Here is a 13,990-nt window from a genome sequence, read left to right on the forward strand (position 1 = left end):
TCACCTGTCCATTGCCTACTGTGTCTCTTCTGTCTCTTGTGTCGGAGGTGGATTTGGAGGCCTTCTTCCTGTTTTGTAAATTAAAGAATGAATGAACATATGAATGAATGAATCAATTCAAATCAATCAAGATCAATTATAAAAAACATAATGTAAAAAAAGAGGTAAATTATTCACACTCACCTGAACCACATAAGGACAGAGAGACAGAGGATGAGAACCAGAACCACCACTATGATTCCTATAGATGCATTCTTCACAGAAGCTTGTTTCCCTAAAGCATAAAGAATGATATGAATGTTATCTGATAGTGTAACTTGAAATTTAAAATAAAAACACATCTTACCGGCTACCATGATCAATTGAGGTGTAGATATCTGGGCTCCAATTGTATTCTCAGCCTCACAGTAGTATTCTCCACTGTCCTCAGAGCTGATGTTAGTGATGCTATAACTCTGCCCTGACGCTTTTGGTTGGGTAACATTCTTCTTGTACCAGGTGTATTTGTCCACAGGTGGGTTGGCATCACTGCTGCAGGTCAGAGTCACTGAACTGCCCTCCACTAGTTCACCAGAAGGACTGACTGATACTGACACTCTCTTTGGGCCATCTAGTGTTGGGAATGACATACAAATGAACACACAGTGTACCCAAAATATAATACTAGAATTAAATTACAGTTAGATTATATATATTTATTGTACTCACATCTGACAGTGAGAGTCTCTTCAGCAGAGGGGAGATTCTCATGGCCGTTTACAGCACAGGAGTATCTGCCTGTATCCTCACTGCTGACTGGGTCTAGGTACAAGTAGTTATTTTTGGTCTTTGGGTTTGTGAGACGTTGTCTGTTCTTGTTCCAGATGTAGGTGGGGTTGGGGTTGTCAGTCAGAGTACAGGTGGTGCTACAGGTCAGTGTCACAGGCTGTCCCTCTGTCACTATAGTTTGAAATGTTGCCTTCAGGCCTGTGATTAAAAACAAACATTATAACCTTATCAACTTACCCAACAACCATTGTAATCAAATGACACGAGACGTCCATATTATATACAGACTGTCATTCCTAATGTACTGTATAATATCAAATTAAAACAGATTTCCAAAGACTTGAATGTAATTGATAAAGCGTTACAAAATAGTGTACCTGTGACGGACAGCCTGACTCCAGGACTGCCAGAATAGCTCTCACTTCTCACACTTTGAAAAACATGACCTTGTATGATCTGAGTCTCGAATGTGAACCAGTACTCAGCTGAGTCGCTCTCTCTCAGGTCTGTGATTCTCAGGGTGCAGTCGTTCACTCTGTCCCCATAGTATTCCACACGATCATCATTCTGAGGTTTCACAACAGACCATCTATAGAACCATGATGTCTCTGTGACTGTATGACCTCTGGGATATGTGTAAGAGCAGGTCAGATTCACTGTTGACCTCTTCAAGGTACAGATATTCTGAGGGTTGTAAGTCACCCTCCAGCCATTCTGACCCAGTACCACTGCAACACAGTCACACATCACAGGGCAACTAAAGAACCATTAAAGAAACCCATGGCCCACACCCAATTTCTTCCACAGTTGCGGAGAGATGAGCGAATGGAAACCACAAGCATATACTGTATGTGAGGTGTGAAGAGCAAATCTAAATATTAACAAGGAAATTAATAATTTACACCAAATTAACATTGAGAAGCAACGTATTGTGAATTGTTAGAATTGTTTAGAAATGTCTATAGATTGAATAGCAAAGGATAGGAAAAGGATGATTACTGAAAGGTTAGGAATGAGACCATACCTGTCTCAGACCAGATAAAGACCATCAACACACTTCCTGCTGTTCTCAATGCCATTGTTGCATCTCCATGCAGTCTTACAAACAGAAAGGTAGACAACTAAAACACACTTTATAACTGGTGAATAACTACACTTGATACTTAGCACACAACAGTATTATATATGTATTGCTCTAAATACATTTTCCCCCCTAATTCTGACCATAGCGTTAAGGCCAACGACCCTATCATTATCACAATATATGGTTTATTACTAAAAACATCAAATTAAACACAATGTTAAAAGATATTGTCACACATACTTACAGAGTGAAGTGGAAAGGACTTGTACAGTAAATCAACTGACTAGTAGTGAGTGGAAACAAGAACTAAGTGTGGTTGGCACATATTGAAAGTAGCTGATACAGAACTGTCCTTCCACTTTAGACATTAACATGCATGATGCTGTTACGAGGAGCGAAGGGAGGGAACCCAAGAGCGGACTCAGAAGAGGAAGCCGGGATGAATACACCGAAATGTTTATTGAACACAGAGAAATATGAAGTGCAGAACCGGGGTAGCTCAGATGAGTTGCAGAAAAACAGGAGTGTAGAATGAGGTTGGAGTTGCCTGAGTAGAACAGGGGAACAGGTCCTGAGAGGAATCCAAGGTAATGGTGGGGAGTGAAATCCAGAGCAAGGTAGTTGGGGATGAGATGTGGAACAGGAGACAGGAGCCAGAGACAGAGCAGCACTGCAAGGAGAGGACAAAAAATGGTGTTAGGCAGGGAAACAAGCACAGCAGAGCAACAGGATCTTGAGAAAAGACAAAAGGCTAGAAGAATAACTGACTGAGCAGAGATTACGACCTGGCAGAGTAGAAGTGGCAGGAATGGGTATATGTAGAGCTTGATTTATGGATGAGTTGCAGCTGGTAGGGATCTGCTCTGACTCCAGCACACCTGTCTCCAACCACACAATTAAACAGAGAGGGAGAGAGAGAGAGAGAGAGAGAGAGAGAGAGAGAGTACAGGGAAAGAACTGTAGGTCAAGGAGACAACGGACAACCACCAGAGGGCGTAGCAGGAGCAGATGTGACAGATGCATTCTACCTAATAATAATAATTACAATCATCATCATTAGGATCATTATAATAATCAGAACACCACAACAGACTTATATGGCACTTTTCAAAGACCCAGAGACGCTAGAAGCAGAACAACTGATGATGTCACCTATGCCTACAGATCTGTTAACAGAGCAGATTGAATAGAACATGATAGAAAAAATGTGGTTACTATGATGAAGAATAGATTACACCTGATACTGCAATTGGGAGGTATCAAGCAATGAGACTAATGTTGTATTACATGCTAGTACATAACACATATGGAAACAGTAATGCAAAACAAAATGTTTTACAATGAGATTCATATGCAGAACAAATCCTCAAATGCAGTACAATCACATGGAACAAGCTACTATCAAGCTGCAAAAAGTAAGCAAGCCTAAATATCCTTTATTGACTGATAATTACTTTTTTTCTTGTTTTTCTCTTAACAAGCTAAAGCTATTTTACCTTGATAAGACGATTAAAGTAAAATAATAGAAGCAATATAATGTAGATAATCTGATAGAAAACAAATACTATTTGATCTGAACTCACCCGTCCATTGTCTGCTGTCCTTTGTTGCATCTCCCTCCCTGCAGTCTTAGAATCAGAAAGGTAGACAACTTAAACACACAACTTAAACACACACCTGATGCAAATAAAAATGCACAATACTCTTGTTTACATCTAAGGACGCTATGCCTCTTTTTCTGTGCCAAGCATCTTTGGTATGAATCAAGGACACATTTTTTATGCTCAACTTCAAACCAAGGATTTTAATCTGTCATCATGAAATTAGTCATCAATATATTTGATGGGTAACCTTAATGATCAGTATTAAAACCGTGATACATTTGAGAATTGTATTGTCTAAGGCAGTGGTTCCCAAACTTTTTATAGTCCCGTACCCCTTCAAACATTCAACCTCCAGCTGCGTACCCCCTCTAGCACCAGGGTCAGTTCTCAAATGTTGTTTTTTGCCATCATTGTAAGCCTGCCACACACACAATATACAATACATTTATTAAACATAAGAATGAGTGTGAGTTTGTCACAACCCGGTTTGTGGGAAGTGACAAAGAGCTCTTATTAGGACCAGGGCACAAATAATAAAATAATAATAATCAATAGTTTTGCTCTTTATTTAGCCATCTTACATATAAAACTTTATTTGTTCATCGAAAATTGTGAATAACTCACCACAGGTTAATGAGAAGGGTGTGCGTGAAAGGATGCACATAACTCTGCAATGTTGGGTTGTATTGGAGAGAGTCTCAGTATTAAGTCATTTTACACACTGTCTCTGTCTCTTACACACTGTTTTCATGCTAGTGAGGGCTGAGAATCCACTCTCACATAGGTACGTGGTTGCAAAGGGAATCGGTGTCTTAACAGCTTGATTTGCCAAGGCAGGATACACTGAGCGCAGCCCTATCCAGAAATCTGGCAGTGGCTTTCGATGAGGCTCTCTTGTTCAGATATTGGTAAGTGGACTGGAGGCAGGGCATGAAAGGGATAACGAATCCAGTTGTTTGTGTCATCCGTTTCGGGAAAGTACCTGCGTAATTGCGCACCCAACTCACTCAGGTGCTTCACTATATCACGTTTGACATAGTCCGTAAGCTTGAGTTCATTTACACACCAAAAAATCATACAATGATGGAAAGACCTGTGTGTTGTCCTTGTTAATGCAGACAGAGAAGAGCTCCAACTTCTTAATCATAGCCTCAATTTTGTCCCGCACATTGAATATAGTTGTGGAAAGTCCCTCTAATCCTAGATTCAGATCATTCAGGCAAGAAAAAACATCACCCAGATAGGCCAGTCGTGTGAGAAATTCGTCATCATGCAAGCGGACAGACAAGTGAAAATTATAGTCAGTAAAAAAAACTTTAAGCTCATCTCTCAATAAAAAAAAACATGTCAATACTTTGCCCCTTGATAACCAGCACACTTCTGTATGTTGTAAAAGCGGCCCATATCATTGCATAGTGTCACGATCGTCGTATGGTGAAAGAGAAGAGGACCAAGGCGCAGCGTGAAGTGAATACGTAATCTATTTATTTAAGCGACGTACTGAAGAACACTTTAACAAAACTACAAACGTGAAGCTATACAAAACAAATAAGTGCAGACACTGGCAACTTACACATAGACAATCACCCACAACCTACCTAATGACTATTGCTGCCTAAATATGGCTCCCAATCAGAGACAACGATAGACAGCTGTCTCTAATTGAGAACCAATCTAGGCAACCATAGACTTACATAAACACCTACAATGAACACAACCCCATGAACTCTACAAACACCCCTTAGACAATACAAACACCCTAGACAAGACAAAAACACACAAACATCCCCCATGTCACACCCTGACCTAACTAAAATAATAAAGAAAACAAAGATAACTAAGGCCAGGGCGTGACACATAGTGCAGAAAATACACGAGAGTTCAGGGGCCTTGCTTTAACAAAGTTAACCATTTTCACTGTAGTGTCCAAAACGTCTTTCAAGCTGTCAGGCATTCCCTTGGCAGCAAGAGCCTCTCGTGGATGCTGCACTGTACCCAAGTGGCGTCGGAGCAACTGCTTGCACGCACGTTACCACTCCACTATGTCTCCCTGTCATGGCTTTTGCGCCATCAGTACAGATACCAACATGAGCAGCAGCTACGTTTGGCTACATACGGACCTTAAGTGGAATTCCCGTGAGAGAGTAACGGTTAATGTGATTGGATGTTAATTATTTGACAAGGCTACCTGTATTTGACATTGTGTTGTTATTTCGCTGAACACTAGATGGTTTAATTTTATTTTTGGCAGTGAAACCAGGCTACTCAGGAGAGAGAAAAAAACTCACCCAAATGTATAGCCCCGTTGGAAAATGTAAATGGGCTGTTTGAAAATGTGAATATTATTTATATATTTAATAAAAAAACGTGAATCACATTTTTATTTGGCGTACCCACGACGGCATTGCGTGTACCCCAGTTTGGGAATACCTGGTCTAAGGTACTGTACCGCTCAGCTCATAATGACTGCTGAAGGCCACTAGATAGCAGCGCCTTGTCATTATTCCAACCTTCATCAAACACGAGATTACAAATCTTTACCAATTTAGCCATGCATCATAAACTGACCTTGAATGGGCTATTTCAGTTAATAAACTATTTGTTACGTCAGCATAGGAGGGCTACAAACATCCCATAATGCTGATAATTTGATCGGAAATGGCATCATCAGAAATGCAAAGCACAGGCATCTAGGAAACATGTAGGATACATTGAACACATCCCAAGTGGCACTCTATTCCATATATAGTGCCCCTGTTACAGTGCTCTTGTAACGCTTGTCGTGGTTGGAAGAAGAGGAGGACCAATGCGCAGCGTGGTAAGTGTCCATATTGTTTTAATACGAATAATGAACACTGATCAAAAACAATAAAACGACAAACGAACACTCCTGTACGGTGAAACAAAACACAGAACAGAAAATAATCACCCACAAAACACAATGAAAAACAGGCTACCTAAATATGGCTCCCAGTCAGAGACAACGACTGACACCTGCCTCTGATTGAGAACCATACTATGCCCAACACATAGAAATCTACCAACAGAACAAAACATAGAAAAACAACATAGAATGCCCACCCCAACTCACGCCCTGACCAAACTAAAATAAAGACATAACAAAGGAACATGGGGACCACATTCATTTTGTTATGTTTGAGTCACGCAGATAGCATAAGCCATGGCTAGTTGTGTTGAATTGCAGGAACTTAGTTTTGAAACTTACATTTTTCTCTTAGACCCATGAACAAATGTGTAGAATTGCAGAAAATCTGCTTTACAACTGTAAATGTTTTCTCCACCCCATGGCAACGTGTAGAATTGGAGAAAATTTGCTTTAAAACAGCAACATTTTGTCTCTGTGGCCAAGAGGGCCTCTGAAACCTCTCCCCCACCTAACTTTGTTACTGCTGAAAAAAATCCTAGTGGAAACACTGCTATGGCAGTCTAAGCTTTCGTGTGTGGTGTTCCATTGAATTGAACACCATTGAGGACCCAAAACAATGCCCAGTATAACCTTACACCCTGGCAAGATCTTTTGTCACTTTATATCTATCTTCCAGCCCTTGCTGACTCTGAGTGAGGTACAGTAATGAAAATCTACAGTACGAGACATTGAGGCTGTGTATGTACAGTGAGACGGTAGTAAGTCATGCTAGGGAGACTGTCTTGTACCATAATTGGAAAGTGAAATGGGGAGGAAAGATCCCTTAATGATTTAACCCGTCTGTCACTGCAGGCAGGCAGGCAGGTGCCTCAGAGAGAGAGAGAGAGAGACTCCTCCCTCTTGCTCACCTCCGCCTGCCTCCCCTCTCCTGCCTCCCCCCAACCCCCTTGCCTGCCTCAGTGCCTCCTTCTGCCTCCCCCAGCCTCTCCTCTACTACAGCTCCTAATTGGTTGAATGGTGGCTGCTTGTCCCTACATCCCTGGGTTCTATACAGTATGATCCATGTCGCATGCCAGTGTGAGTTAAGAATGTCAGAATAGATGCATTTGTCCAAATCTCTACAGGGGATATCTTGGGGGATAGGAAGGATGAAGCCGGACTTTCATAGCCCAGAGCGTGACATTTTATTCTTCCCTTTGGGGGCTTCCCTTTTGAGTGGCGCAGCAGTCTAAGACACTGCATCTCAGTGCTAGAGTGCAAGAGGCGTCACTACAGTCATTGGTTCTACAGGCTGTATCACATCCGGCCGTGATTAGGAGTCCCATAGGGCGGCACACAATTGGCCCAGCGTCGTCCGGGTTTGGCCGGGGAAAGCCCTCATTGCAAATTAGAATTTGTTTTTAGCTGATTTGCCTAGTTTAATAAAAATGTAAAAATTACCCTTTTTTACCCCTTTAACAAACATTTTAGGTGGTGATGTGATTGATGCCCTCTAGTTGAATTTAAGAGAGATTTGCACTGTGAGGGTAAGAGGCTGAAAAGTGTGAAACAGGGAGAGATATTGAAAGATAGTGTGACAATTGAAGTGCTTCCAAACAGCACATCACCAACCCTGATTCGATTCCCCGTGTTTGAGTTGTAACGGATATTCCTCATTAAAACGTTTGTTATCTCATTTTGCCAAGACAAGCCGCTGGCACCCTGAATGGAGCCAAAATACGGCAAATACATTTCCTGCCGTGGATTATTTAGCCTTCACTCAGTCATTCAAATAAGATGAATGTCTCCCCATAGTGAATAATGTATGACTGAAGTGGTCTGCAGGGCCAATTTAGCTGGGCCGACCGGCTGATACAAAACCACTTACTGGCCCATTTGATGCATACATCTTTGGAGTCCGGGGACTGATGAGGATTGGAAAACAGGACTTAACCAGATCCATTACTCCACCAGTGTCATGGCAACATATTGGGCGCCCTAAAATAGGGAGCTATCTAATCTAGCTCCCTTGGCTCAGACTGTGTTGTTCTTTACCCGCCAAATGAGCTGATGGATGCAGAAATGAAGGGAGAGTGAAGGGCCCAAGAAGGGAGACACTGTCTGAGCAGTGCAGTCTGTTAGGACAACAGAGGGGTGTGATTGAATGACTAGAGAACCCAGAATGTGCTGGGGTCAGCTACTAATTCCTCTAAGGTCACAGATAGTGATTCGGCTGAACATCAGATGGATTTATGATCCTTTGCGGCCCACTTATTCTCACAAGTCAGTCACCACACTGGACACAGGTGTAGGGGTCCTCTTAACGACAGATAGTGACAGAGGATGAACAACTCCGACCTTCAGAGATCTAGGTGACATCCATCCCTCTGTGACAGAACAGTCACATTCATCCCTTCCATATCCATCTTCTGTCTCGTTTCTGTCTGGCGCTGTCAAATTGTGTACAGACTACTCAGAGTATTGATTAGTGATATACCTACTGTAACCTGAATACCCATCCACATCGCTCCGGCCTAAAGCCACACCCACTAGTGTTTCTTCTCCATGTTGAGTCTGCATTTGCTTTCCTCCCCGACTCTTTTAGAATGCGAACACATTCTGACCGTTCTGATTTGAAACAAGCTATGCAAAACATACAGATGTTATGGGGGAGAGCATTGCGCAAGACATACATACTTTACACTTCAATACGTTTTAAGGAGAGCATAGACAAGTGCTCTAACCAGGTCTCTCCTTCCTTTCCCTCTCTCTTATTGCTCTCTGAGTTCTGTTCATTACTCATAAGGCCTTGTAACACCCATCTGTCCCTCTGTTTTATGTCCATATCCCAGGGCCAAGGCTACAGTCAGACTGATAGAACCAGCCCAGGTGTATTTCTCTCTCTCTCTCTCTCTCTGAGAGGCTCTCATACTGCTGTTCTAGTTTATCCTCTTAGGAATGACTGTAATCTAAGAAAACAAACAGAAATTATATTTTTAAAGAGCTCTTGAGAGAGGAGAGGTATTAGATATCGATCCCTCCTCAAGTCTTCTTAGGTGCGTAGACATACAGCATATTGCAGTGAGAAAGAACATTGCCAAGTCTGTCGATATGTTTAGCCAGCAGCATACCACCCTGCATCCCACTGCTGGCTTCCGTATGAAGCTATGCAGGGTCAGTCTACTGGATGGGAGACCAGATGCTGCTGGAAAAACTGTTGGAAGTCCAGTAGGGGGCACTCTGGTCTCAGGAGATCCCAGGGTAGTTAAGGAGACATTGGCCTGCGTAGTGTGTTGTCTTTTGGGTGGGATGGTAAAATGGGTGTCCCATGGCACTTATCGTAAGAGTAGGTGTACTAATCTCCATGTCATGGCAGCATGTTCAATCTGGCCCTCATACCATCCTGGCCACCACCTAATCATCCACAGCTTCCAGTTGAATCATTCATCCCCGCTCCTCCCCCCTGCAACTCTTTCCCAGCTTGTTGCTGTAAAAGATAATTTGTTCCCAGTCAACTTACCTGTCAAAATAATGGTAAAAATTTAATACATGGCTTCTAGAAATCCATCCTGTTTAAATATGCTTTGGCGATATGCCAGGATTTGTCCGATAGGGGTAATGGTTGCTGTGCTCTGAGGTGATGTTTTGTAGAGGGTGGATGCCATCATGCCAGTCCCTGGGGGACTATCTAGAGTCACACGTAATATCCTTATTCCTTTTGATCTTCATTATGTAGTCCTAGTACTGAAGAGACTGGCTATGTTGGACAGGCTTGAATTATTTATAAATTGATAGACAGAAATTATAAAAATGGATTACAAAATTGTCTTGATTGACCAGACACTGTCATTCTGTTTGTTTCACACAGACTCTGCACTTCAAATGTTTCCCTATTTTTTTGCAATGTGAGTTGAGATGTAGAAAGATGGTAGTCTAGCACTGCGACACTGAAATGAATGAGATTGGACTCATTATTGTTACACTTAGCATTTCTTTGAAACATCAAAAATGTCAAGTAATGAGCATCTCTTTTGGATAAACCGATTAAGCTATGTATTTTTAGACAACTTTTCAGTTGAATACTATAGTTTTCCCCAAGAATAGGATAATTCTTTTGAATGCACGATTAAGATTTTAAGATTTCAAACTGCTGACATGTGGTGGAGAATGATTAGCGCTTTGTGACATTTAGAAAATTGGATCCTGTGTTAAAAATCAGCTATGGTGAAATTATATTTTAATGAAGAGATTAATACTAAAATCTAATCCTAAAAAGCATTGCCTCATTGGCTTTATATGAGTATTTGCAGCTTCATAGCCCTCCTAAGGCTCTTCCAAAAGAAATATACTCCATTCCTTCAAGTTAAATATGGAATCTGACTCCTCTTCAACTTCCAGCACTGATGCTCCATCCAGCCGCCACCCTATCCAGGGCTCTGGTCAAAAGTAGTGCACTTTATAGGGAAAGTGTGCCATTTGGGACCTAGAAATAATGTGTTGGCTTATCAGACACTCATTGTATGTGACTGCTCCATCTCATTAGTTCAGGTCTGAATGGTAGGCCTGGGGGCTCCAGAGCTGATTCTGGAATAACAGTGACTTCACTGCATGGGCCGCCACCGACCAGCCAGGAGACAGGAGAGGGCCTCGTTAGAGGAAACTTTTCAAACGCAATCAAGGTTTGAAAAATGAGGGACCCAAAAGTTTTAGGGTGGGGAACTTTTGCCCCTTTGGAGCGCTGCATAGAATGATAATAATGATTATGCAGATAATCAGATAGAACCTAAAGCTTGGTGCTTGGTTGGCTGATTCATGAGACAAATGGCAGAGGTACAGATGCAGAGGTACAGAAGTGTCTGAAAACACTCTCGCTGCTGTTTCTTTTATCTGAAATCTTCATTTCTGTCCACTTCGTTTCCATTCTATGCCTCGTTTTCTATGGTTGCCCAGGCAGTGTCATAGGGTATGTTAATAAAGCGTTTCAGCCGCTGACTGCTCAGAGATAAAGAGGATTCATCTGCTATGGTACGTTGTTTAAATGTCCCTAGCGGGAAGGGACAGGTCACTGTGGAGACCCCGAGCGTCAGTGCTGTGTCATCCATGTGTCATCTCTGTATTTGGCAGCATATCTGCCCTGAGCGTCCCTTCATCTGTTGTACAAAGTGCAGAGGTCTCCTCCTGTCTTAGAAATTGGGGATAAACTATTGTGAAAGTTAATTAGGCAAATGGCAATGAGTTATTGAAGCACAAGGCTAACAGGTTGATATGTGCGTCCTCTATAACATGGATGACTATTTACCCATGCCTGAAACCTCACACTTAAATACATAAAGATATGAACATGCATATTGTTCACCACTTACATCTCATATACAAGCTCATTTATATTTCATACATTTTCTGTTCTATTAATTAATACATACCCACATGTACACAGTTATGGACATCTGGAGAGTGGGAGGAGACGGTGAGGGCTGTGGTATTCCAAACACTTAGAGAGGGTGTAGTGTTTACAGCAACACCTGGAGCCAGTGACGGGTGTAACAGGGCACACTAGCACAGACAGAACTGCTGCAGTAATTGCGCCCACACTACATTAAACATTGTCAGACCATCTAACTGAATCCTAGACCGCGTAAACACACACACACACACACACACACACACACACACACACACACACACACACACACACACACACACACACACACACACACACACACACACACACACACACACACACACACACACACACACACACACACACACACACACACACACACACACACACACACACGCTATTTCAAGCAATGGTGCCTAGAGAGAGAAAAAACAGACACATGCAGTAGAAGGATACATCGTTCTCTTGAGCATGGCGTTTAGCTCATTAAAAAGCAACAGGCATCAAAGATCCACATTGCGTTTCAGATGTGTGTATTAAATCTCTCCTGTATTTTATGCCAGGGTTATGATATTGAGGCTGTCTGATAAGAGCCAGGGTAATGGTTTGCATATGGACTGCTTCCTGTTTCGCTCCCCCCTCCGCACCACTGCGCCTCCCCTGATTTCCTTCTTCAACAGTAATGGCTACCAAATGGTACCCCTGACACCCCCTCGTACTAAATAGTAAAGGAGCAAATGTGCCAATGGGTTTTCTGGTGCTGTTGCAGATGTCTGTCTGGCTGGCTCTGACCTTCAGGGCTAGCTAAGTCAGTCATTTATGTTGGTTTCCTGAAATCAGACGTAGCTCAAGGAAAGTGAATTGCATGCCTCTATTTTATAAATGTGCAGAGCAGAGTATATTATGTGTTGATACATTAGAATCAGATTGACGCTATAAACACACCTTGTCTGGAAATGTAAGCTAATGTAAGCTCATGGATGGATTCTGCACTTAACCAGAATTCTTTGCCTAACCAGCCCATAATAGAGAAAATCAATGAAATTATTAGAATGACATGGCATACTTCCTCTGCATACTTTCTCTGCATACTTCCTCTGCATACTTCCTTTGTAAACACACACCATTTTTTCACATGCTGTGTTGTTTCACATGCATTATAGTTTTTGGCTGAAAGGAAATTAAAAGCATTTGCAGCCTGTGATCAGGGGCTTTAATTTGTCATGAGGAAATTGCAGGTCAGTTGGAAAACCCGCCAAATGGCAGTCAATGTCACCAGCAGCCAGGGCTCTGTGACCTTGGCATGCCAAATCTGTGCTACGTCCCAAATGGCACCCTATTCTCTACTCCTTTAGACCAGAACCCTATGGATGGGTCCTGGTCAAAAGTAGTGCACTAAATTGGGAATAGGGTGCGATTTGGGACGCAGCCCAGACCTGGGCCTAGCTGTGGAGGGCGGAAGCTCCAAGCCTCAGACACAATGGTGTCCCAGCCCAGCCAGTCCCCCTGTTAGCTGGATGACAGATGGTGCTAGGCCGTCCCTGGGTCCTGGAATGCATATCCGGTCCAGCCAGACAGGACCCCACGGCAGCCCTAAAACAGGCCCCGGAGGAAAGGGAGGAATAGGGGGGTTGTGATAGAGGAGTTAGTAGGGTTGGGGGTCCAAGGTCCTGGGGGGGGGGGAAGTTGGGGGCTCTATTGCCTGTGCTGAACTTGATGGATGTCCTCTCCTTCCTCCCCCACCCTGGTTTGAGGTATAGAGTGGATGGAGGTGGATGGAGGTGGATGGTGGAACGGGAATGTCAAGGTGTTGTCAGAATGAGTGAGCGTATCAACTAGTGAAGTGCAGATTCGTTCTTTTTGAACAACTATTTTTACCGACTCCAGAGTCATAATTGGTTTTTCTGAGTTCATTAGTGATTTGTTTTTATTGGTTCGACCTGCTGGCCGCATTGAGTCCTACAGCAGGATTGATACATGTTTCTCCGGCTCAGCGGCTCCAGAGACGTGCTCCGACCAGCAACTGTCTCTTATATATGTGCACAGTAAAATAGATCATACTGCCAGGCAGCATAGAGAAGAAAAATACATGTTTAGAACTAATAATTGATTGCATGGTGCAGGAATGAATGCAATGAAATTATTATTGAATGTTATGATGAGCTTTATAGAACTAAAACGTACACAGCCTCTGCTCAACAAACTCAAACTCGAGAAGGAATTGTTTGGGGGGCTGCAGTTCACGAACGATATGGTGCTTATATCAC

The 13,990-nt window shown here is 42.6% G+C and overlaps 1 protein-coding gene across 2 annotated transcripts in view; it reads right to left on the minus strand.

Moving 5' to 3' along the window:
- The window catches only part of LOC139546760 (B-cell receptor CD22-like), a 4,878-nt gene extending 2,366 nt beyond the window's left edge, over positions 1-2,512 (minus strand). The window contains exons 1-7 of one of the 2 annotated variants that reach the window (XM_071355514.1): positions 2,097-2,511; positions 1,793-1,866; positions 1,146-1,496; positions 709-966; positions 347-610; positions 184-274; positions 5-68 (exon numbers count right to left, since the gene is read on the minus strand). In XM_071355514.1, coding sequence (XP_071211615.1) covers positions 5-68; positions 184-274; positions 347-610; positions 709-966; positions 1,146-1,496; positions 1,793-1,847 — 1,083 coding nt within the window. In that variant the 5' untranslated portion in view covers positions 1,848-1,866; positions 2,097-2,511. Of the gene's footprint in view, positions 1-4; positions 69-183; positions 611-708; positions 967-1,145; positions 1,497-1,792; positions 1,867-2,096 lie in introns of both variants that reach the window. The other variant, XM_071355513.1, reaches the window with a different exon arrangement.
- Between the last annotated feature and the right edge of the window lie 11,478 nt (positions 2,513-13,990).

Source organism: Salvelinus alpinus, chromosome 20 (assembly GCF_045679555.1).
Source record: "Salvelinus alpinus chromosome 20, SLU_Salpinus.1, whole genome shotgun sequence".
In the NCBI taxonomy this organism is placed as follows: Eukaryota; Metazoa; Chordata; class Actinopteri; order Salmoniformes; family Salmonidae; genus Salvelinus; species Salvelinus alpinus.